General features: G+C 34.5%; 1 protein-coding gene across 1 annotated transcript; it reads left to right on the top strand.

Moving 5' to 3' along the window:
* Nucleotides 1-17,568: 17,568 nt before the first annotated feature.
* On the top strand, nt 17,569-24,695 carry LOC127118309 (protein NUCLEOLAR COMPLEX ASSOCIATED 4). Its single transcript, XM_051048487.1, has 14 exons — nt 17,569-18,198; nt 18,308-18,381; nt 18,471-18,532; nt 18,680-18,731; nt 19,131-19,231; nt 19,318-19,373; nt 19,595-19,696; nt 20,048-20,106; nt 20,188-20,362; nt 21,227-21,400; nt 22,541-22,691; nt 23,545-23,602; nt 23,715-23,820; nt 24,187-24,695. Exons 1-14 carry the CDS (start codon nt 17,734-17,736, stop codon nt 24,388-24,390), a joined length of 1,839 nt encoding a protein of 612 aa, XP_050904444.1. The 5' UTR covers nt 17,569-17,733; the 3' UTR covers nt 24,391-24,695.
* Nucleotides 24,696-26,566: the final 1,871 nt, after the last annotated feature.

The raw sequence follows: 26,566 nt of genomic DNA, 5'->3' as shown, positions 1-26,566 counted from the left end.
AAATGAATGCATGAATGTATGAATGCAACAATCACACTCAAGGATCAAGCAAATCACACCAGACAAAGGTCATGGGAAAGCTCATAGCATCCTTAATATCAATCATCCATTTTGGTGGATTATGGTTTACACCTTATCAACACCCAAGTTCCATTGATATTAACGATACATGAACCGGCTCAATCATCCTTAATATCAATCATCCATTTTGGTGGATTATGGTTTACACCTTATCGACACCCAAGTTCCATTGATATTAAGGATGTCTGAACGACTCAACCATGAATCATGGGTTTGTTGAGAGTCACGAGCATGGAGTCTCGGTTAAGAACCACCCAAAGGGAGTGTACTATGGTTTAAACCTGCCGAACATGTTCTACAAGAGGTTCCCATAACCATCATCCCATCTTTCGAATATTATCGGAGGAACGAATACTCGTATTCCAAAAATATTCTCAAGAGAGACTCTTATGAGTGTAGTATCGCGTAACAATCGCATCAGATCTTACATCTGAACGACTTCTGCACTACGTCCTAACGATAGGCCAAGATGGGCTTGGTAAACTAAGGTCCTTGGCTTCTAAGGCACATGTTAAAAGAATAATTCCTAACCACAAATAACTTGTGTGACATTATTAATCCAACATGACCTCCACCAAGTGAATGGACTCGCAAGTCAACTTGCTAAGGAATACTCCACACAAGTCAACGAGACTATGCCATTCTCATATCCTAAGGTACACTCGAGTTCGGGTATAGAACTCATCTCACCGAGATCACCAAGCAAACAAGCAATTGTATATCAAGCAATTCAAGCATTACAATCAATACAGTAATCCCAAATTGTACAAAAATATGTCATATAACAAATAAACAATATCATACAACAAGGGTGAAAAGTAGGCAAAACCACCAAGGATTCTCACCTTTTCCCCAGCAGAGTCGCCACTTTTCTGTAGCGGTGTATTCATCACTTTATGATTTATTAATTAAATCAAAAGCAAAGCATACAAGGAATCGAGTCGCCACCGCACTTTTATTTATCCAAAGGAATGGCTAAAAAGCGAACAAAAGCCTAAGAAGTTTTACACATAGAAAACTAATGAAAAGATCAGAGATCTGGGTAAGGGGTTAGTTACGCAATGGGAAGGTGTTAGGCACCCAAAACGTCCTAGGTACTCCTAGGGAGCCCTTTTCACAACTTGTTGTACGAAATGTTATTTGTTTATGAAAAATTTATTGTGCAAACATGGATTGAAAGGATGAGAAAAGAATATACAAGTTATTATTTTTGTGCTTGAACGGATGAACCCGTTGCCTACGTACCTTTCCATGGAAGGTAAGGATCAAAACGCCGTAGTTCGGCTAAAAGATTTCCAAAAGTAAGTGAGTGGATTGATTTTAAACAAAAGCCCTAAGGTCTTTCATTATCCACAGGAGAAAACTCAACCTATATCAAAACCAAGTCCACCATGTGAGAATAGCTTCGACATACTAGAGGGGTTAACCCTGTTTTCAGTATGGAAGTCTTACGGTTCGATCACTAAGGACAAAAGGCGAGATTAACATCAACCACTAAGATAATTGAGATCTATGGCTAATGTATGAAAACTTGATGAAGAAATGGACTTGGGCCACAAAAGCAATTGAGTGAGTGAAATTAACCAATTAGGAGTGTTCACAAAAATGAAGTCAAAGTATGATTCGAATTCAATTCAAAAGAAGTATTGTGAAAATGGAGTTTGAAAATCAGAGGTTTAGGGCCTAGGTTTCTAATTTGAAAAAAAAACAGATGAAAATGTTTGCACAATGTTTTTGGTTTTGGGTTAACATGCAAATGGAGGTTTAAAGAAACAAAAGGTGGGAGGGTTAAGGGATATAAAACTTCTTAGATGTTCACCTCTTGAGATCATATGTAGATGATTCAAGTGATTCCTTTGGAAAAAGGCAACAAGCAAATAACAGATGAACAAAGTAAATGGATATCGGATGCCAATCAATGGACTTATTCCAATCTCCTAAAACAAAATGGATACCGGACGCCAATCAATGGACTTATACCAATCTCCTAAAACAAAGAGGAACAAGGATACCAGATGCCAATCAATGGACTTATACTAGTCTCCTACCATATCATAGGAAACAAATGCCAATCAATGGACTTATGCTTGCCTCCTCCATGGACAAAATAAAAGGTCACAAAGTGATGAACAATGTCTATGACATGATATACAAGTAATGAAGACACATGCACAAAGGCACACTCAAGCAAATATGCACAGATGAATCAAGTAAGCAACCAAACAAGTCAATTAGCACACACTATATACAATCAATTAGGCTCAAGCAAGGTCAGGCTTTACAGCCAACTGGAATGGGGTATTTTGAGTTCTTAACCCTAACATTGAGAGTTAGGGTGAAGCAGATGAAAAAGAGATGAGGGGTGTGCCTCATAGCTCTTATCCCTGGTTAGGGAGAGCTTTTGATCAATGGAAAGTGTGGGAGTTCAGAAAGTTGGAACTCTTCTCCACAAGTGATTGACTCTATAAGATCTTGGGTTCTTATTCACAATGCATCAACACATGGTGTGAGCAAGGTGAATGACACACTGAGTAGCAGGAGATGGATTACACATCTCTTTTATCTGCCAATTGCCTCTTAAGAGGTCTTTACCTGCTTGGCACAAAATTAAACAATCACAAGCATTGCCTCTTAAGGAGGGCTTCAGACAGGTGCCTGTCAAAGTAACATGACAGGTCTTCCAGACTACATGAAGATTAAGGATTATACCTAAGTGGCTAAACAACCAAGCAAAGCAAAGTTCAAATGAACTTAAAGCAACTTAGGTACCTATGGAAACAACTAAACAAATCAGTACAAGGTTTAGACAAACAGACAACAGTCAATAAGCAACAGACAATCCCAATGTACAAAATATGTAAGCCATAAGGCAAACTCAAATGAGTTAGCATCAACCTACAAAACACACAATGTTAGTAATAAAAAACAAACATCAATACTCAAATGATGAAGCATCATCAACTATGGAACTTGGATGCTTAAACCTGAAATCAAAGCTCACATGTAAGCAACAAACCACTAGGTCAAAGCCTAGGGTCAAAGATGGAGAAAAAAATTAAAACAGAAGCTCAAATTCAACACAAAGCAACTTCAAACACATATTGACATATCCTAAAAAGGCTCACATCAAAAGCAATCATCCAATGCATTTCATGATCAAAAGAAGTCCAAGACAATTTCAAAGTTCATATGTGATCATCATGAATGAAAAATTCAAATCAAAATAGAAATGATTCAAATAAATCTGGAAAAATTCATGAACATTCAAGACATCTAACATGATCAACATACAAAAAATCAGAAGCAACAAAGATCATTTAGCATGGAAATCATATTGCACAAGTTGGACAATCAAAGGTGTGACACAAATTGTCACACCAAGTTAACACAAGCATAAAACAGAAATGGTAATTGAGAAAAATGTCAAACAAAACCAAAATGTCTAGCAATGTGTCTAGAATCAGCATGCAAAATTTCAAGTTCATTGGATTAAAAACAAGCATTTCACAATGAGATAAGCAAGGCAAGGTCACAATTAGACATATGATCAATCAACCTAGCACCAAATAAAATCCAGCCAAGCACAACTTTGGAAATCATGATCATAAAAAACTAGACAGAATAAGGAGCATTTTGCAAAAAATTAGGATCAATTTGGATGATTTTTCAATTTGTTATGATTTTTCTAAGTTGATAGAAAAATTAAAAATGAAAATGGACATGTAGTATGAAATAAGGCATAAAATGATGAAGCATTTTGAAAAAGTGAGCCAGCCAGGAATCGAACTAGGTGGATTTTTGAATGAGCGCACGCTTCCAAAACGGTAGCGTTTTGGACAAAACCCTAAGCCTGGAAACAATTCCAGAATTTCGTAGCTAATGATGAACTCGTAGCAAACTCATAGCCAGTTCGTAGTTAATCTGGAAAATGACATGATCTTCATCTTCTTCATGAGGTTGAAGATGAAGATGAAGATGAACTTCGTACGAAATTCCAGAATTTCCAGCAATTGTCCAGAAAATTACAAACAACATACCAAATTAATCCTCATGCAACATAGAACATGGATCGAGCAAAATCTAAGCATAAAACATCATGAATAGAGAGAATCGATCAAAACCATTTCAACATGTCAAATATTCAATCATCCATATCTAGCTCAAAACAACACCAAATCATACGATTCTTTCACCGGAATTACCAGGAGAACAAGCTCTACACAAATATATACATGGATTTCAAAATTAAAAGGTTCGAATTATGACCTCTTGAAGTGCAGAACCTTTGAAATGCCATGATCCACAACTTGTACTGGTCCAAATCTTCTCTACAATACTTGAAATGAAGTTTGATGAAGCAATTAAAGCTTGAATGGTACTAGATCTAGCTCAAAACAGAAACTCCATTGTCATCTTCATGAACTTCCACCACTTGTTCCTTGCACGAATTCTACAAAACAGTACTTGATCTACACTAAATTCAAGCTAGGGAACAAGAATATGAAGTCAAAATGCAATGCTATTTGGAAGAAAATTGAATTATGAATGAGAGAAAAATTTGAAGTGAGAGAGAATTTGGATCTTGAAATGTGAAAAATGATTAATCTCCTTCAATTCTGTTAGGGTTTAGGTATTTATATGAAGCCCTAATCACTTTGTTAATCCATAATTAGCTTGGTTAATGATAATGAGGTGTTTTGCCAAAATCCAAAAGTTGCATGGTGCATGTACCATTTACACGTGAACAGTACTCTTTCTCTCATCAAAGTCACTTAAAATTCTCTTTTAAATCCAATGGCAATGATAAAAAGTCCATACAATGCACCATTTTTGAATTTTGCAATTTCCCTCCAAAAAAAGCATGGATTAACAAATGATTATGTGATGATAATTCATGTAATGTGATGCATGATTTGGAAATTAGAGGTCAAGAGGAGAATATTGCAAAAAGAACCACTCATTTTGGAGCTTTGAATCAAAAGATATGGCCATTTGAAGTCCCATGCATACTTGGCAATGATTTGATCATATCTCCTCAACCACACATCATATGCTCATGATTTTGGACATTTTGGAAATGGGAGAGAAAGATCTACAACTTTCATGTTCAACAAAATTTCATTTGAAGCTTTTTTGATGATGTAAGATTGAGTTGAAGTTGGTCTAAAACCTTTCCATTTTTGGAAAATTCAAATTATGGGTCACTTTCTATTTTGGGAAATTTCTGACTGGACCTCAAATTCTTCAATGTGAGTGTTTTAAATGTCAAATGAGACTTGTTTGAACATGAATGAAGTATTTCCAATCACTTCCCACCTCCAAATCCACAGTTGACTTTGCAGTTGACTTTCTAGGTCTTCAGATGTCTTAGAAATGTTCTGATGAAATTCAAGCCTCTACCACTTGGGATTTTGCTTCAAAATGACATCATAACTCATATGAACTCTTGTGAATGATTTTGGGGTCCAAATCTCAAGAATGACCACCATCTATGGCTCAATGAATGCCTTTGATGCCTTGACCTGTTATTACTTCATCTGCAAGACAAAGGTTAGATGACATATTTTTGTACATTTGGTTAGTGATTAAAAGAAAAGCAATGACATATAAATGCAAGGAATGCTTGGTGATCAAGAACCACTCAAAAGAGGATATCCCACCCACAAGGAGGAAACAAGGTGTCCAATGATCCTTGAGGCAATGTAATGATATGATATGATGCCATGAGGGATCTTAGGGACAAAATTGGGGTCTTACACAATGCACTTAAGTAGAATATGAAATATGGTAAGGTACCACGTGCTTAAGTGATTTTGGTATATCATAAGATATGGGTCACATACACTTAAGTGAGCTTTTTTAGCTTATAACCCACACAAGTGGTTCTATAAATAGAACCCTTGTGCAGAAGCATTTGTTTAGTTGAAATTTCGTTTCTCTCTCTCTCTCTCTCTCTCTCTCTCTCTCTCTCTCTCTCACACTCAAGGCCTTCATTCGTAGCAGCTAGCATTGAGATTGAAGGAATCCGTTCGTGTGGACTAAATAAAGGCATTGTCACCATTCAACGTTCGTGATCACTCCTTAGATCTGCATCAAAGGTTTCAATCGCCATAAGAGGTAACGATTCTATCACTGATCATGCCCATTCGTAAGGATCACTAAAGGAGAAAGTTTTAAATTTTGGTGTGTTTTGGATCGCAATTCTCCTTCATAATCAACCTTAAATAAGGTGTACACCTTGCATCCGATTACTCGAGGATAAAAGGGATGTACATCTGATTACCCATTTTCTATGCGAGCTTTAATTAATATTTTTTTTGTTGAAGATGAGTAATCAACCTTAAACAAGGTGTACATCTTGCGTTCGATAACTCGAGGACAAAGCAGATGTACATCCAGTTATTCCCTTTTTAATTTGATTTTGAAAATATTATTGATTGGAGTTTTTAGGCGGAAGACGAGTATTCAACCTTAAACAATACATGAGTCTTGTGTTCATTTACTCGATGATAAAAAGATATGCACCAAGTTCCATTTTTAATCCAAGTTTTACTTTATTTAGAAAAGAGTGAGGATTAAATACGAGAATTAGAGCTTAAACAAAACGTGTGTCTTGCACGCTGACTCTCCAAAACAAAATGGATGTATATCCAATTATTCTACTTTAATCCAGTTTTATTCTTAGCTTTGATTATTAAAGTTTAAAAAAAGGCGGGTGAAATTAAGGTAAGTGAAACAATACTCGAGGAGAGACGCGAAGAGTTAGAAATAAAATGAGACGTGTATCTTGTGTTCGAAAACTTCAAGAGCAAAGGGATACACACCCAGTTACTCCATTTCTTTACTCCAAAAAAACATGTGGATTTTTCACCATGAATAAAACATTATGTCAGAGTTATGCATTGTGGATGTTTCCTTGTATTGTTAGGGTATTTGTGAATCCCCGTGCGTAAACACCTGAGATGGGATTTACGTGTGATGGTTGCATATTGTCAAGTTAATGTATGGTTATTCCGCTATCGATTGATGAGTAATGCTAGAATAGATGGTTGGTACCATGAGTTGGTTCAGCAAGAGACGCCTCTAGTTGGAGTATCGGTAGGCCCTCGGGAGTTGAAGCGGTGTCAATTTTAGAAGAGCCAAGGATGCGCCAGGATCTTTAAGTGTCAAGGTTTTCAAAGAGAATTATCAAAAGTATAACATGGGAATTATTGCAATTGTGGTTATACGTAGGATTTGAAGAGTGCTACCTTATAGGGTACACTCAGTAGTAGTAGATACTCAAAGAAGTAAGTGGAGTGGTAGATTAAAGAGAGAAAGCACATGCCATTTGCACAGATAAATTGTGACTCTGTAAGAAAATAATGTGTTGGTCGTGTCGGGAAGTTGTGAGAAATTATTGGTATAACTATTCCAATGGATGTGTGGTAGGAGAGGTGGTTAATAAGATGAATTCCTCTACATGGAGCACTCGACTTCATATGTTTTGAACTCGAAGCATGGAACCAAGATCGTGTTCAAGTGGATCTAGCTAAGACTGATGGAGTTGTTAATGATCTGATAATGGAAAACTCCCCAACATTGAGAAGTAGTTGTTGACTGGTTTGTAGAAGACTCAAACACATATTTAGTTAGAGGTGTGTCGAGAAGAGATCGTTGGTATTGAAGAATTAAATGTAATCGAGTAATGAAGCTAAGTGGATTATAGATATAATAGAAACTTAAAGGATTCCAATAAGTATGCAACCGATTGACATAAGAGTAAAGTAGCAGATGAAGAAGAATAGATAATCTTATTGTTAGAGTTAAATAGAGCATTGGAAGGATTGAGACTTCAAGTGGAGGTATCTTCATAGAGAAGCTCGCAGAAACAATGTTCCCATTCACCATGGTTCTTCAAATATACAACAAAGTAATGGAGAAGAATTGTTGGTGGCCTGGTATGAGAAGAACTTTGTGGGGTGTGTATGGTCAGATGTTCATTATGTTAGTTGACGAACTTTAAAACAACAAGAGTTAAGTGATGTGTTGTAGCCATTGGAGATGCCTAGATGGAAGTGAGAAAATTATCTCGATGACTCTCCATTATGGTTTTACCTTGTGCATTCGGTGATTGTGTTCGATTTGGGTGATTGCTGGTAGATTAACCAAGATCATCCCATTTTGTAATCGTCCAAACCACATTTGAGGTTATCAATCTAGTGGGTTATCTGTAGCAATGACCATTTAGTTGTGTGGTGTTTAGTCCGATGTTATTTCCAACAAAGACCCAAAGATGAATCAAAGTTAGGGAGCTATTTGATGCACAATTTGGATTTGAGATGAAAATACCAAAGAGAGATCAATATCCAACCAGAGTAGGGTATAACAATTTACGAAGCTTCATAGACCCAATGTGAGAAAAATAAGGTTCCAAACACCCGGGGATTCGTAACCAAGCATATTTGAGTGGCGCATCGAAAGAGGTAACATAGTAGAAGAACGGTGAACTAGAAAATCATTAAGAATATAAGAATCGATAGACCAAAGAGTATTCGAGAAACTATGAATAAATGAAGACTGCCAATGAGGAGGCACTATAAGCTCAAATATATCATGAAGTTGTGCGGTGCCTAAGAGTTACTCCTCGGAGAAGTCGTGTATTAGGTAAAGAAGGAAATGCAAGAAGTATTCCACCCTCTTATTTAGATGAAATTCGAGAATGAATTTTAATTTTCTTCTTTCTTCTTCAATATGTTATTGAAACCAAATAGAAAAACTAAAGTAAAAACTATTGTCAATTCTTTTGTTGGTTTCTATTCATTTGATGAATAAAAATGAATTTTATATAATAATACATAATACACATTAGGTTATTAATTTATTATTTTATTATTATTATTAGTATTATTATTATTATGAAAGTCTTAAGCCTATATAGACTATAACTATAATAAATTTTTATATTTAGTTTGGAAAATTGCTTAAGTTGTATAAAATTTAAAATTTATTTATTTATTATAGAATAAATTTCATTTTCTGAACACAAAAAAAGTTCAAGGCATTTTAAATACTTTTGAATTATTTTTTAATGATAATTGTTAAATATTTTTAAATAATTAAATATAAATTTTAAATATATGAAAGTCTATAAAAGATTAAATAAACTTGTCAGTGTTAATTATTATGAAGTTACCATAATGTTTTTCATACCATTTTAAAAAATAGTTTTTTCTATTGGAACAAAATATTTTCAAGAAAGATGAAAGACAAAGAAGAAAAAGAGAGAAAAGAGAGAAAACAGAAAACTGAATTATGAAAAATTAGGATTAAGTGGAGTTCCTTGTGTTTACATCATACAAAGCCATTTATATAGGCAACTAAAGTCCAGACCCAACCTATACTAACCAACACAATCCCAAAACGTACAAAATGTAAAATACAAAATCACAAGTTACATTTCGACACTATTATATGTTGTATTCGACTCTGTCGAATACAACTGACTACTACAAACTTCAACTAGCTTCTTTGACCTAGTTGAATGCTAGCTCTCAATCAAAACTTCGAATTACAACTCCTAACCCCCACCCCCCCCCCCCTAATTCATGTTCGCGAGACTTCTCATCCTGATGTTTTTCTTCAACTCGTCAAACCTGACTTTCTTCAGGGGTTGGGTGAGTATGTCAATTAGTTGCACTTATGTCTTGCAATGCTCAAGTTTAAGCTTTCCTTTGTTGACTTGATCCCTCAAAAAATGATATCTCCTTTCTATATGCTTACCTTGACCATGACACACTGAATAGTTCACTAGGTCGATAGTTGACTCATTGTCGACAAACAACTTCATTTTCCTAGGTTCCATTAACTTGAACTCTTCGAGCAATATCTCTATCCATGCTGCTTGACATGTTGCATATGATGAAGCTACGTACCCAACTTACACGATGACAAAGCCATAATTCTTTGCTTCCTTGAGCTCCATGATATTGGAGCACCTTCAATCATGAATATGTATCTTGCATTACTCTTCTTTTCTTCTTGATATCCATTGAAATCTGAATTAGTGTAGCCATATACTTCTCTATTTATGCTACTTTTCATCTGCCTTGGCATTAGCACACCATGATCAATCATACCCTTTGTGTATCTCAACATCCTCTTAATTGTAGTAAGATGACATTCTTGGGGCTTTTCCATGAATCTACTTAACAATCTGACACTTCGACAAATGTATGGCTTGGTGTTGCAAGGATACCTTAATGATTTGTTTGTATAATGTTGCACTTACAAACTCATCATTTGTCTCCTTCCTTAACTTTTCTCCAATTTCTAATTGCGCAGCAGCTGTATTACAATTGCTCATCTTAAATCTCTTCAAGATATATTGGGCATACTTCTTTTGGTGCAAGAATACTCCTTCGCATGTATCTTTGAACTCCCTTCCTAAGAAATATGACAAATTCCCTAGATCGAACATTTCAAACTCTTGCATCAACTTCGTCTTGACTTTTCTTATCTCGACTTCATCTGCACCAGTAATTAACAAATCATCTACATAAAGGCATATGATGATTCGACTGAGCTTGTCTACATCATTGACATATAGTCCATGTTTTGAGACACACTTCGTGAAACCTGCTTTGATCAGGAAGACATATATTCTCTTATTCCAAGCTCTTGGAGCTTGCTTCACACCATACAAAGCTTTCCTCAATATATACACCTTATACTCTTGCCTTTGAATTTGAATCTCGGTGGTTGACTAACATAGACTTCTTCTTCTAGAGGTCCATTTAGAAATGTTAACTTTACATCCATTGATGTATCTTCCACCATTTGTATGTTGTTGTCGACACAACAATTTTGATTGTCTCTGGTCTTGCAACAGGTGCGTAGACTTCATCGAAATCAATACCAGGTTTTTGTAGAAAGCCTTTTGCCACTAGTCGTTCCTTATACTTAACAATTTCTCCATTCGGTCTTTGTTTCAGCATGTAAACCCACTTCATATCAATTTGCTTCTTGTCTGGATTTTCAACAAGCTTCCAGGTCATGTTCTTCTCGATTGACCTGGGTTTTTCTTTCATGGCTTCTAACCAATTCAAATCTTTCACGGCTTGATCCAAATTAATTGGTTATGCTTCAACCATCATCATCGCTTCTTCTATTAAGTCACAATCTGCACCAAACACTAATTTAGAAATCTCTTATATCCAACTAGCTTTTGTCGAATCAGTTCTTGTTCTAGTCGATCTTTTAACATTTTCTTCAGGTGGTTCTTCATTTCGATTAGTTGGGACTTTAGTTTGTTGATCTTCTTAAAACATAGTTGTCACTGTATCTGACTCATGTTGAATTGATCCTTGACTCTAATCCCACCCTTTGCTTTCATCCACTAGAACATCTTGATTGATCATAAGTTTATCGTCATTTGGTGAATACAACCTATATGCATCCGTCGATAGATAACCTATGAGCACCATAATCTGACTTCGATCAACTAGTTTCTTCCTCAATTATTCAGGTACATGCTTAAAGCACATTGACCCAAAAAATCTAAGATGACTAACATTCGGATTCCCACCTGTCCAAGCCTCATAAGGATTCTTCTTGACAATCTTCTTGGTTGGATATCTATTTATAATGTATACTATTGTCGAGGTTGCTTCGGCCCAAAATCTTTTTGGCATATCTTTAGCTTTCGATATGCTCTTAATCATGTTCAGTATACTTGGATTCTTCCTCTCAGCTATGCCATTATGTTGTGGTATATAAGGTGTAATTACCTCATGCTTGATACCTTCCTCATTGCAAAATCTAGAAAATTCTCGAGAAGTGTATTCACCACCACAATTAATTCTCAATTTCTTTAACTTGCATCCACTTTGCTTTTTGACATGCAATTTGAACTTCTTGAACTATGTGAATACCTCACTCTTCCTTTCAACAAGATAAATCCATATATATCTAGTGAATTCATATATAAAGGTTAGAAAGTAGTAGTTACCTCCATTCAACATCACTTCAAATGGTCTACACACATCAGAGTGAACTAACTCTATCTTATCCTTCGACCTTATTGGCAAGTCATGCTTGAATGCTTTCCTAGCCTACTTTTCTTTGCAACATTCCTTACACATCTGACTTCGTTCTTTCACCTGAAGTAAGCCATGCATCATCTTCTTCTGGTTGAGCATACCTAAACTTTTGAAGTTTAGATGTTCATACATATGATGCCACAACCATTTTTTTATCTTCTTCTGAATTCGAAGCAAGACACTTGTGATCGACTGGGTTGATCTCTACTTTGAAGGTCATGTTGTATGCAAAGGGTGTCTTAAGAATCATCCTGCCATCACTATGATACACCTTCATATGATTCTCTTCTATCTTCATGTTGTACCCTTTTGCAAGTAATTGACATACACTTATCAAGTTACTTGTCATCGATGGTACATACAACACATTAGTGATGCTGGATTTTCGACCATCCTTCCTTACAACATACATATCTCCTTTTCCACCTGATATGATGTGTCTCCCATCTGCAAACTTTATCATTTTCTCGACTGATTCATCTAGCTTGGCAAACTAGGTTTTATTGCCAATCATGTGGTTATTGTGTCCTGAATCCAAGTACCACATGCTGGTTTGCTCAATGTTCGACTGATTGTTGGCCATGAGTAACAAATCATCAAAATCATTATCTTCAGCATGTGCATACTACATTTCATCATTATCTTTTGCTTGTGCTTCCTTCTTTCTTCAACAGTCTCGAGCATAATGACAAAATCCTTGACAATTGTAACACTACACCTCTTTTATGTCAACTTTCTTCCTAAAATATTTGTTACCCATGCCTTTCTTGATCGAATCAGAGTGATTATTTGAGTTCTTTCTTAATTTCTCAACATTAGCAAGATTCTTACCCTTCTTTTTCCCCGATTTCTTGATGAATCTTACTTGTAGTACTTGTTTATCCACCTTCTCCCTTTTTGAGTTCCTCCGCTTCAGCCTTATCTCATGAGTCTCTAATGAATCTTGAAGTTCTTCTAACTTCATCTCATCTAGGTTCTTGGACTTTTAATTGACGCTACAATGTAATAAAACTTTGCAGTCAAAGATCTCAACACTTTCTGAATCTTCTGCAAATCATTGATTGATTCGCCACATGACTTCATCTTCTTCGTTATCAAAACAACACATGAAAGATATTTTGAGACTGGTTCATCTTCCTTCATATGAGTTATCTCGAATTGCTTTCTCGGTGTCTGCAACTTCACCCTTTTTAGTTTTTCATCTCTGCCATACAAGCTTTTCAACTTGTCTCACACTACTTTCGTCGTTTCTTCTTCGATAATCTTCTCAAACACATTAGAACCCACACACTAGTGAATTAAGAACATACCTTTTCCATCTTTCTTTCTTCATTCCTTGTGCGCAGCTTGCTAAGCATCATCTGCATTTATTTTCAATGTCGGTACTCCATCGTTCATAATTTCAGACACATCTTGAAATCTAAATATGACCTTGATATGAACAACCATCGTTCATAGTTCTCCCATTTGAAAACCGATAGATTTGCTGGAAATTGCATTGATGTTGTTGTTCCATTTGCCATTATAGATTCTCTCTAAATCACAATGAGGCTCTTTGACACCAATTTGTCGAAACAAAATGTTTTCAAGAAAGATGAAAGACGAAGAAAAAGAAGAGAGAAAAGAGAAAACTGAATTATGAAAAATTAGGATTAAGTGAAGTTCCTTGTGTTTACATCATACATAGTCCTTTATATAGGCAACTAAAGCCCATACCCAAACTATAGTAACTGACCCAAGCCCAAAATATACAAATGTAAAATAAAAAATCACAAGTTATATTACGACACTACTGTATGTTGTATTCGACTCTATCAGATACAACTGACCACTACAACTTCAACTAGCTGCTTCGACCTAGTCGAATACTAGCTCTCAATCAGAACTTCGAATTACAACTTCTAACAATTTTTGCGTATTATTGTTCTTATATAAATAAAAAATATTTATTTATTTATAACTGTTTCGGTCTGAGTCTAATCCCGATCTAATCTTAAATCTCGAACTCGTAGGTCTGTTTAATGTTCGGTCTGATTTTAACTACCTTGGTTGAAAAGGCAATTCAATGTCTCAAATATTCAAAACATGAGTTAAATACTAACACTTTAAAAATAATATAAAAAGGATTCATGATTGGTCGTGAATAAAATAGAAAAATAAATTACTATTTTTAATGTATTGAGAATTGAAAAATGTAATAGAAAGTGTGAAATGCCCATAAAAATGGGTTAGATATCACCATTTAAAATATGTAAAAAGATTGATTCATAAATTTTGTGGTGACTGTTTAAAAAAAAAGATTTAAATTAATAAATTTTAATCATTCTTATAATAAACTCAAATGAGCACATTATAATTATTTTTATTTAAAATATATTTTAAAATAGATAATGTGTTAGTGATAAACAAATATCATATGATATATGAATCGCACATTTCAATGACTTCTTTAATGACTTATTATTAAATAACATTAAAAAATTGATGTTTGGAAAAATTACTTTTAACTGTGAAAGACAAAGAAGAGAAAAAAGGCGTGCATTGCTATAACTGTGAAAAATGAGGTCACTTGACAAAAAATTGTTGGTACAGGAAAGGCAGGGGAGTGAAAAAAGGCAAGGATGAAGGATAAAACCTTGCACACCAAGATTCAGATGATTCTAAAGATATGGTGGTTATGGTTGCAGTTACAGATGACCACGTTGACTCCAAAATTTGGTTCCTCGACACAGGCTGCTCGAATCACATGACTGGTAGGAAAGTATGGTTGGAAGATTTTGACGAGTTGAAGAAGAGCAAGAACAAATTTGCAGATAATAACTCATTGTAATTAGAAGATACTGACAATATAGGTATTCAAATAAGCAATTGAGCTAAAGCTATGATCAACAATGTACTTTATGTACCTGGAATGAAGTGCAACTTGCTAAGTGTTGAACAACTGGTTGAAAAAGGTTTCTCAGTGGTTATGAAAGATGGAGCCTTGGAACTGTTCGACACCTAAAATAGTTTGGTCTTAAAATATCCTCTGTCTAAGAACATGACATTTAAAACCATGATCAGTTCGACTGAGGTACAATGCCTCAAAATAGTTGTCGACTATAAGAATAGTTGGTTGTGGCATTTGAGGTTTGGCCATTTAAAATTTAGGTCACTTAATTAACTTATTACTCAAGATATGGTAGTTGGTATACCAAGTCTTGAGATGTTCGACAAACTTTGTGAAGGTTAATTAGTAGGGGATCAATCTAGAAAGTCTTCCCTTTCGACTATGGCGATGAGGTCCTCTTGCATACTAGAAGTATTTCTTTTAGATGTATGTGGACTGTTTGAAGATTATACCATTGGCAGAAACAACTATTTCATCTCATTTGTCGATGAGTACAGTCGAAATCTTTGGATCTATGTGATCAGGCGTAAAGACAAAGTATCTTCAATCTTTAAGAGATTCAAAATGCTTGTAAAAAACCAGAGTGAGAAGAAGATCAAAGTCTTGCGAACATATGGATGTGGTGAATACACGTCCAACATGTTTGAAGAGTTCTGTGCAAAAGATGGTATCGATCATGAGGTAACTGCTCGTTACACGCCTCAACATAACGAAATAACACAAAGAAGAAACATGACCATATTGGACATGGTGAGATGCATACTGATGCAAAAGAATTTGTCAAAATCCTTATGAGGTGTAGCTATCACCACTGTTGTTTATATTCTGAACATGTGCCTTACCAAGAAGCTGAAGAACAAGGTTCCTGAAGAAGTGTGGAGTGGTAAATGATCATGAGTGAGTCATCCGAAAGTGTTTGGCTCTATTTTCTACAAGCATGTTCTTGATGCAAGAAGAAGAAATCTTGATGATAAAACTGAACTTATGATTCTGGTAGGATATCACAAAGGTTGAGAGTACAAGCTATTTAATCCAATCAATGACAAGATCATAATAAATTGAGATATCATGATTGATGAAAATGCTGTCTGGAATTGGAATTATGGTGATGCAATTAACAAGTCTTTAATGAGTTATGACATCGACGAAGAAGTTGATGATGTCGAAGTCGAAGCAGTTGCTGATAACCCAGACATATTCTAAGTTGAAGAGGGTGTGGCTAGCACAAGCCAACAACCTCAAAGAACCAGGGTACTCCCATAAAGGCTTCAGACTTTGAAGTGGTTGTCGATGATGAAGTCATACTAGATGAAGATTTAGTTCATTTCGCTTTACTTGTAGGTGTTGAACCAATAAACTATAACGATACCTTCAAAGATAAGCAATGGAAGGAAGTTATGGTCGAAGAGTTACAAGCGATCGAAAGAAACAAGGCAAGGAAAGGCAAGGCTAGTAGCTAGAGGTTTTCTTCAGAGAGCAAGACTCAACTACTTTGAAGTATATGCACCAGTAACAAGATTGAATACTGCTCTATTGGTGGTAGCCTTGCCATGCAATCAAGGTTGGTCTACATTTCACTTAAATATGAAATCAATATTTTTGAATGGCCCCATAGATGAAGTCGTGTATGTCAAACCTCTTGGGTTTGTGATACAGGAAGAAGCGAGGAAAATGTACAAGTTGTACAAAGCCCTTTATGGTCTCAACTAGACACCTAGGGCATGCAACAAGAAGATTGACTCATGCTTGGTTGAATTAGGATTCATTAAATGCAAGTCTGAGTATGATGTTTATGTTCAGGTTGTGGCAAAAGATATAACAATCATCTTATATGTCAATGACTTGCTAGTAACTGGAAATAGAATGAAGAACTTATCGAAGTTCAAAGAGTTGATGAAAAGGGGATTTGTAATGTTGGATTTGGGAAAATCGTATTATTTCCTAGGCATGGAATTTCAAATGTCGAAGCAAGGTATGATGCTATATCAAAGAAAGTATGTCAAAGAAATAATCAAAGGATTTAGGATGGAAAACTCGAATCCTGCATTCTCACCTGTCGAATCAAATCTGAAACTAGATAAATATGGAAAGGATGATAAGGTCGATGCTATTTTGTTCAGACAAATTGTAGGATCTCCGAGGTATGTTGTACTTCTTTCTGATAAAGTCAAACCTTCTCATGTTTTGATTCAGGATCTCCTCAGATAATTTCAATGTTAGGAAATTCTTATCCAAGTGCTGGGTCCACTTTCCTAAAACCATATTCAAGCGATACATCACTTGAAAATTTGTTCAAAAATGAATTTCCGTACATCTCCAGACGCATCCAAAATCATACTAGAATGTGTTATTTTGAGATTCTCATTTTACTAAAAAAAATTGTTCATAGATGCTTCTTCGGACACATCTAAATTTTTACAAAAATAAAGAATAATTTATATTAAAATGTGTGTAAAAAATGTGGATAACTTTTCACGTGGATGAATACATACAAGAGTAGAAAGAGTAAGCCAAAGCATTTTGAATATTTCTTAGACAACTCCAGGCCGAAGAAACAACCGGCCCAAAAATCAACCCGTATCTGACCCGAAAATAACAACCGAAGTCTTCACCTTCTCCGTTCCAAAACCCTGAGAAAACCCTTCCGCGTCGCTGCATCCAACTCTCACAACTGAACGAACCATGGAACCTCCAACGAAGAAAAACAAGAAGAAGAAAACCACGAACAAATACGGCGTCGCCGAACTCAAAACCCTAGGAAACGAATTACTCTCGTCAGCCTCAAACATCAACAACCTCCCTCTTCTTCTCACCTTCGTTTCACCTTCTTCTCCACCTCAACACGTCCTCGAATCCCTTCTCTCTCTTCATTCCTTCTTTCTCCCTCTCCTCCCTCAACTACCGTCCTCCTCCGCCACTGCCAATCCCTCCTCCGACGCCGCCGGCGACCAGTCCGAGTTCATCTACCTCACTTGGCTCCGTTCCAAGTTCGACGAGTTTGTTAAATCTCTCGTAGAAGTTCTTGTCGCGGATCAATCCGATGAGACTTTGAAGGAAGTTGTGTTGGATACGTTGATGGAGTTTGTCAAGGTTGCTAATGGCGGCACCTTTCATTCTTCTTTGTATAACAGAATTATCAGTAGTATTGTAAGTTTTTCATCCTAATTGTAATGCTAATTCATTCATTTTTGTGCTCATATATTGATATTTGTTTTTTTTTGTCCAATTTGTTTACTTTTTTGTTTTGGTTTATCAGCTCTACTCTTCTAGTTCTGCTGAATTTTTGATTGATTTACTAACATCGAAGTATTTCAAGTATATTGATGTCAGGTATGATTAATATGCTTCTTTGGGTTTTTTCTTTGCAAGTTATTCATTCGTTTATCTTGATTAGTGAACTATTTTGTTACTTGCTGCAGTTATTTTACATTCATAAGTCTAGAAAAGCTTGCTAGAAATTTGGAAGGAAAATATGTTACTGGTGATTTTCTTCCTTAGCTTGCTTCTTTTAGTCTTCCATTTTGATTTGCGAAATTGCAGATAGGAGATTTATGCATTCTGTTTCGATTTCTAAATATTTGGGTATTCTCATTGGATAACTAACTCCTTTTCTTATCCTTGTTATTAGATGATAAAACTGCAAGTGTAGATGGCACTGATGAAAGTCAATTGAGCTCAAAGTTAGTAACATCTATAGCCACCAGTTATTTCTATTCTTTCTCTGTTTATAAAGAGATGTAGAGCACCATTACTGGGTGACTATCAGTAGTATTAAAAGATTACGTTCTTTGGTCTTAAATGATTTGTATCTGACATGTTTTATATACAAAAATGACTTCTTTTTCTTTCATAAAAAATATACAAAAATGACATGCCATTTCATACAATATCCTATTCTATAAGCAATATATTTTAGCTTTTCAAATTTCAACTCAATGTATAATGCAAGAAAGCAGTTAAATTTTTCTGCCAGGCAAGCTTGGTTTTAGTTTTGAAATTAGGAGATGGATAATTTACTTGTAAATGTACTTAATTTGTTCTATAATTCTAATCTTAACTTAAAAATGTATCTTTTGCAGTATTGAGGGTGTCATCCACAATATGTACTACACCATTTCACATGCCCCCTTTCTTGAAAAATCCAATGATACATCTGTTTTTGAAATGTGGAGTGTATCAGGTGAATGCTTACTTATAACTTTTAGCCTCTTAAGATTTTCTTTTTTACAATGTTATATATTTTATAATCTGGTTAATTTTCCATAGAAAGTTCTGGAGATCTGGATGACAAGCAGCTTAAGTCCAAGAAGCATAAAAATAATGTAAGTATTATTATTCCCTACTCATTTCTAGTTTAATGTTGGTCACCATATATTTTTCATTAATGAGCATGTTTTATCCTTGGGTTTAATTGTAATTTTATTTACTGTTTAAATGAATATTTACTCATATTAGAAAAATCTTTTCATTTCAGAACTGCTTTAATTATTTGTCGACATCTTCACTTTTCCATATCCGTCACATCTTCATGTTATGCATATAGGTATTGTCTGCTGACAGAATTGCCAAGAAGATGAAGTTAAAATTTACTAAAGCTTGGATTGCGTATCTTAGATTGCCACTTCCACTTGATGTGTACAAAGAGGTAATTTGCAAGTGTATGTGTTTGAAATTTCTGTATGGTTGCGAACTTGCCATTATATTTTCTGTAGTTTTTCAATCTGGAGATTAGTGTCTTTTCTAAAATTAAGATGATTTTGGTAGATGTTGTTGTCTTCATTCTGTATCTTTTCTACTCAATTTTATTCTTTGATTAGATTAATTTTAAGTATGTATGATATAAGGGGAATTCTATTTGTTATAGCAGTGATTGTAAATTTCATATTCTGGTTTTGATGTCATATTTAATTTGAATTTGAATGGAACTACATTTTATACTTCCCTATAGGTTTTTCCCCCATTTGATTTTGTGAGTTACATCGTTCTTTTTTACTAGGTTCTTGTTAATCTTCACCAAGCAGTGATTCCTCATCTGTCTAATCCCATCATGTTATGGTAAACATCTGTGCTACAGAAATTGTAATTTTGTTATGCTAACTAGATGTTGAATCTGAAGTGTTGCTTTTTTATGTGCAGTGATTTCTTGACAAAGTCCTATGATGTTGGTGGTGTAGTCAGTGTGATGGCTCTTAATAGCCTTTATGTACTAATGACTCAGTATGGATTGGAATACCCAAATTTTTATGTAAAACTATATGCATTATTAGTTCCATCTATCTTCATGGCAAAACATCGTGCAAGGTTTTTCCAGGTAAAGCTTATAAAATCTTTGTTACATACATCTGAAAGTAAGCAAAAGGGAATAGCAAGCAAAAATAATGCTCATTTCAGTTGTACAACGAAGATATGTTACTGACTTATTAAGTTATTATAATTTTAATGTAACTTTAATATGCCAGTTTGGATAATAATGATTTAAGTATGTTGACATGCCAAATTATAGAATGATTTAAGTTTCTAGTAGCACTACAGTAAAATTTGTACTTCTAGAACTCCTATAACTCAACATGGAAATCCTTAAACAAAAGGTTGTGAAAACAAACTTCCATGATGTTAATTTACCTAATTTACTTAATTTACCTATGAGTTTACTTAATTTACCTAAATAACATATTTATTCCATGGTGTTAGGATATATAATATAGGATAATTAGAGTGGTTAGTAAGTTAATAGGTTTGTAAGGTGGTTGTTATTTTGATTACTTACTCGTAGAAAGTCTTTGTCAAGTAGATAAGTTGATTGGTTTGGTTACTTACTGGATAGAATCTCTATCGAGCAAATATTTCCAAATTGAAAGCTCCAATTTCAAAATTAAAATACTAAAACTATTAGCCCGCTTTATAACTTTCTCTGCACATTGAACAATGAAAACGCTAAAAGATTGTGAATTAGGATAGCATCGACAAGCAGAAAACCATTGTTTCTTAACCTGAGGAAAATAATTTTTCCTGAAATATCTGTAATGGGAAAACCAAAGCATTGAATGTGATCAAGTGATAATGAAATGATATTCAAATGAAATAGTGCTGATGTGAATAATTAAAAATTCTAATACACAAGTCTAAGTCCTTTGGACGTGCCATTTTCTGATAGTATGCAATTTTCTACTTGCAGCTTCTTGATTCTTGCCTAAAGTCACCACTTCTTCCAGCTTACTTGGCTGCCTCCTTTGCGAAGAAATTGGGTAGGTTGTTGCTTTCAGTTCCACCTTCTGGTGCATTGGTTATTACAGCTCTGGTTCACAATATTTTGCGTAGACATCCTTCGATCAACTGTTTGGTGCACCGGGTAATGATAGTCTCTTTTCTATCTTTTCTTATGCTATTACTTTATTAGTAAATTTTTGTTTTCTGGATTATTTCTTTAGTATTGGAGATGTTGATGAGGATCATGTGAAAATATATGGGGTTGAGGGAAACAAAGAAGTAATCTTCATAATCCGTCGGTCTTTTATAAACTTTTCCATTATGAAAATGATATATGTTGCGTTCATGACATACTTTATTTTTCGGACAGGCAGGACATACTTTTCTATTCAACTTATTTAGTATCATTGCAATTTAAAGTATGGTGGGGGTTCCAAATAGCAGATTTTTTGCTTCCTGCCACGGTCCGCCATCAATGACACTGCTACATATGATATATATGCTTGAACTTAACTATAATGTCATTTAAGTTTATACTCTTTCTCTACTATGAATCTATTTTACAGTATATGTTACATCACTATTTTATATGTCAAATTTACAAATATAGAAGTAAATTGTTATCGATTCAACTATGGTTAGACCAATTAACCTAAAACTATTTAAGTTTATACTCTTTCTCTATCATGAATCCAGTTTTAAAAACACTGTTTAAACTGTAGCCTTAGATTGGCCGACACTTGTAAACTGTGTTTCTGTAGCTTAACCATGAAGTGGTTGAGCTGTGTAAAAAATGATTAGCTGTGTTACAAACATAAGATGGGCTTTGGTAGCTCAGCATTGAAATTATTTAGTGAATGCTAAACCCTCCCTTCTGAAATCTTAGATTCGTAAATTACTCTTCTGTAGAATGCGTTTTGCTTCTGTTCAACAAAGTGTGTTTAGTACACTTTGTAGACAGTTAAAATAGTTGCTTACTTGCCACGGTCCGCCATGATAAGAGAAATATTGGGATTGGAAAGAAAGGTTTTTACTAAATTAAAATGCTTTCGAAATACTACTCTCGGATCTCTTATATGTTAAGGATACATGAAGTTATAACATCTTTCGGCACTTTTTTACTCTAGCAATCATAATGTCAGTACTAGTGTCGGATCTCTTATATGTTAAGGATCTCTTTTTTACTCTAGCAATCATGAAGTTATTACATTTGTTGCAGTGTAATAATGTAACAGCATACCTTCTGTTTTGATTGGCAAGCTAATTTCTGATATATGAACAGGAAGATGATGATGAAGACAGTGATCAAAGAACAGATGAAGTGACTGCCTCTAACTTGGATAATGCCGAGACTGGTTCAAAGCCCCTCCAGAAATCGGGCATTGACTATTTTAACATTGAGGAAACTGATCCTATGAAGTCAGGCGCTATGAGTGAGCATTTTTTTAAGTCATCTTTTCCTCATCTACCTTGAAGTCTGTCATTTTTTCTAAACCAAACCTGGAGAAAGGTGTAAAACTGCATGGTGGTTGCTGTTTTATTTTTGTTATTTTATCTCATTATTTGTGTACTATAATATACACATTATGTGAGGTAAGAGAAGCTAATCTTGACCATTTAATCTTTACATGGATTGTCGTATGGTCATGGTTAGCTTTTTTCAGACTCTTACTTGATTTGATATGCTCCCATACATGAATACTTCCATGCTTGCTTGTTTGTTTGACGTTTCTTAAACAAGTGAGAAACAAATTAAGCATGACATTAGGGTTGACACATTTGGAAAATACGTGAATACATTCCCATACACACGAATGCTTGCATGCTTGCTTGTTTGTTTGATGTTTCTTAAACAAGAGAGAAACAAATTAAGCATGACATCAGGATCGACACATTTGGAAATCAGAATAGTTATTCTCTTGTTTTTTCAACCTCTCAATTAGCTAGCTTGATTGACATGATTTGCAGTTAAATGTCAGTAATAATGTTGACATTTAGCTCAATGTAGGAAAATGTAGTGCTTCCCTTGTCAATGTTTTATTATCATGATATGCCATTTGGTTGACATTGAAAAATCTCTGGGCTGGATTAGAACTTGATGACCTGCATAAATTTGATATATATATGCATTCATATTATAAGCGAAACATATAAGCATTTCCCTCATGTCATGTTCTATTCTATATTGGGTCCTATAATTTATAATATTGGATCCCATAGTTTATCTCAAGTCAATTATGTGTTCTAAATTTGTTTTCCTTCCTGATAAAGATTTCTTTTGCGCAGGAAGCTCTCTTTGGGAAATTGACACTGTTCGTCACCACTACTGTCCTCCTGTCTCACGGTAAGTGTTTTGATCTTTGGCGCATTATTCCCTGTTTTCCTTCTGCTTACTGTTTTATTTGTGAATTTTGATGTAACACCTTGAACTTACATGCTTTTACTTGTGCTTTTAGGTTCGCTTTGTCTCTTGGGACTGATTTGACAGTCAGGGCCAAAACAACTGAAGTTAATGTTGGTGATTTTAGTGCTGGTTCTTATGCAACAATACTTGGAGCGGAGGTGAATGACCGTTATATTTTTCTTCCTTTACAGTAACGTGTCCATGTTGTTTGCATAATGAGAGAAATGTTTATGTTTTTTTTATCTCTATACCATTGGCAATATTTGATATTGGTTTTTATAAAAAAATTATTTGTTTTTTAATCCACACATTCAATGTGTTCTTAGTTGTTCAAAGTGTCTTATGAAGGACTGAAAACACAACTTTTCTATTTTCTGTGACTAGTCAAATGATTTTTTTCAATTGTAGGACCAAAATCAAATTTCATAAATTGTATAGAGATAAAAAAATATATTTAATCTTAAAAAGAAGTTGAGAGAGATTGATCCTCATAAATCTTCTGGTGACAACTTGTACTATTGCAGATTACTCGGAGGGTGAAGCAGGTTCCTCTAGCATTCTACAAAACAACTCCTTCATCTCTCTTTTCAGAGAATGATTTTACTGGTTGGGCTTTCCAAAGTGAAGAAACGTCCCAAATGATCGATGTCAATAACGAGAATGCTGCTAAAAATTTATTGGACCCAGAACACTCTTCTGCCAAAAGGCAACGGATTGAGTGCCAGTGAATCTGATTCATGTTTGAACACAATTCACATCTAAATTAAAATGTTTGTTTTTCTGTAATGATATGTTATTCTTTATTTTAAAATGTTCTAATGGAAAAAGGAATGAAAGGCTTCTCCTGTTGAAAATTTTGCTGTCATCCATCATTAAGTCGGAGATTCTTTACGAATATGGTTACATTTTTTGAAGGGAAGGTAGTTTATATAGAAACGTGTTCCACTATTTATTCTTATCTTATCGCTAGGGGTGATCTTATCGCCAGGGGCGATAAGTATCTTACTCAAACTACAAGTTTGTCTTCTTTTTAGTTCTGCAGGAGAAATTTTGATGGTGTTGTCTGAGTATTTTCTTAATTTATATTGTTGAATAAAAAGAGAAAGTATGGATCAACGGTAGAATGTATCTGAATAGGGAAGCTGTTGAGACTCTGAAGATGGTGAAAATATTTCATATGTAGGTTGCTTGTTCTTTATATCAGATGTATGAGAAAAGTGTTCTAAAAGTTATATCAAGTGATCCTTTGAACTATCAAAATTTGGGCAATGATCTATCTATTTGTTTAGGTCTCTTGCAATATTGAAGAAAGAGTAGGGTGTGACTGGAAAATATCAATTAACAGCTAATAATACGTCATTAAAAAACTTGAAAGAGTCATTATGCAGCATGTAATTGCCTTAATTTCAAACTCGTAGTTATTTTGGTATAGTTATATGAGTTCACAAATACATCACAACTACTACACAAGCTAAACATAACATATTAAGTATAAACTTTTAGAAAAAGTTTCATCAGTTCATTTTTATAATTTCTTATCTTTGTATATCTTAGAAATCTAAGTTGTTAAGACAAGGGGACTAAACTACTCAGTTGAGGAGAGGAACCAGGATAAATCTTTATGTTTCTTTACTTATTGTTTCCAATACACAATATTTCCACTGCCACTATCAACTCTGACATTAGACTCTGAAGCGGTTCTTTTCAGAAGTGAAACGTTTTTGTTATACACAATTCAACTCCCCCTTCTTGTGTATTTTTATCACCTTTAGTTGGCATCAGAGCACAATATGTACTATAAGTGGTGCGTAAAAGATCTTGAGAAAAATACAGCTTCCATCATGCCTGATAGTTCTGAAGTAACTAGTTCTATTAATCCTCCTCGTAGGAATAATAACCATCACTACTAGAAAAATCACATTTAACCTTGAACGCGAAATGCATTTAACCTCGGCTACAGAGGCGAGGTAACGAAGGGCATCATAAAAAGTGAAATTTTTACCTCTCTGTTTTAAAAAAATCGACGAGTATGTGAAAAGGTCATGGGTTCGATATCCAGGGAGACCTTTTTGGAATTCTGAAATGGCAAAAACACATGTCCCTTCGGTTTTGTAATTTCCCTGACGGATATACCATACTTTCACCTCGATTATCTCATAAAATCGAAGGGTAATTTTTTTTTTTTAGTTTATTAAATCTAATGTGTATTGCTCATTTCACTAAATCCTATACTGAACATATAACTTCTAAAAATTGATTAGGAAAATAATTATATGAGCAATTATGGTATATTTGAAGAACAACTTACATTAATTATGATTTTGAAGCATTATGCAACTCATCATTCTTCTTACGCTGTTTTATGGTTAAAATCTCTCTAATGTTTCAAGTTCTTTATTCAACACTTCCTTTTCTACTAATTCATTTTTGAAAATATACAATTTGATGCTTTGAAAAATGAACAAATATGGAAGAAAGTTGAACAAAAACTAGAAGTATTTGAAATATTTTAACAATAAAACAACACAAGATGAATGATGAGTAACATAATGCTAGAAAATTATTAATCAGTGTAACATAAGTTTCAGATACAACATAATTTTGCATATGATTATTACCAAAGTCAATTTACTAGGTTATATGTTTAAAGAGGGGTTAGTGAAACAAACAATCGACATTAGATATAATAAACTCAATTAGACGGAATAAGATGAGAGTTGCACAAAGAATCACAAAAAACATAATCTCAAGATCAATATCAACAACAAAAACAACAAGAAAAAAACAATAACATCAAACACATTATAAAGAACAACAACAATATCAATAACAACTTCAATGAACAACCTCTAGGGTTTAGGGTCTCAACAACAAGAACAACAACATCGACAAAAACAAAATCAA

The sequence above is a fragment of the Lathyrus oleraceus genome, chromosome 2 (genome assembly GCF_024323335.1).
Source record: "Lathyrus oleraceus cultivar Zhongwan6 chromosome 2, CAAS_Psat_ZW6_1.0, whole genome shotgun sequence".
In the NCBI taxonomy this organism is placed as follows: Eukaryota; Viridiplantae; Streptophyta; class Magnoliopsida; order Fabales; family Fabaceae; genus Lathyrus; species Lathyrus oleraceus.
The sequence above is the reverse complement of the archived record's forward strand: the minus strand, read 5'-3'. Positions and strand labels throughout refer to the sequence as shown.

What these genes read in the sequence shown, in the direction of transcription:
- LOC127118309 (XM_051048487.1), top strand. Translation starts at nt 17,734, where the DNA reads ATGGAACCTCCAACGAAGAAAAACAAGAAGAAGAAAACCACGAACAAA. An exon ending in TCAACTGTTTGGTGCACCGG is followed by an intron (nt 21,401 to 22,540) that starts GTAATGATAGTC and finishes ATATATGAACAG; the next exon opens with GAAGATGATGATGAAGACAG. An exon ending in TATGAAGTCAGGCGCTATGA is followed by an intron (nt 22,692 to 23,544) that starts GTGAGCATTTTT and finishes TCTTTTGCGCAG; the next exon opens with GAAGCTCTCTTTGGGAAATT.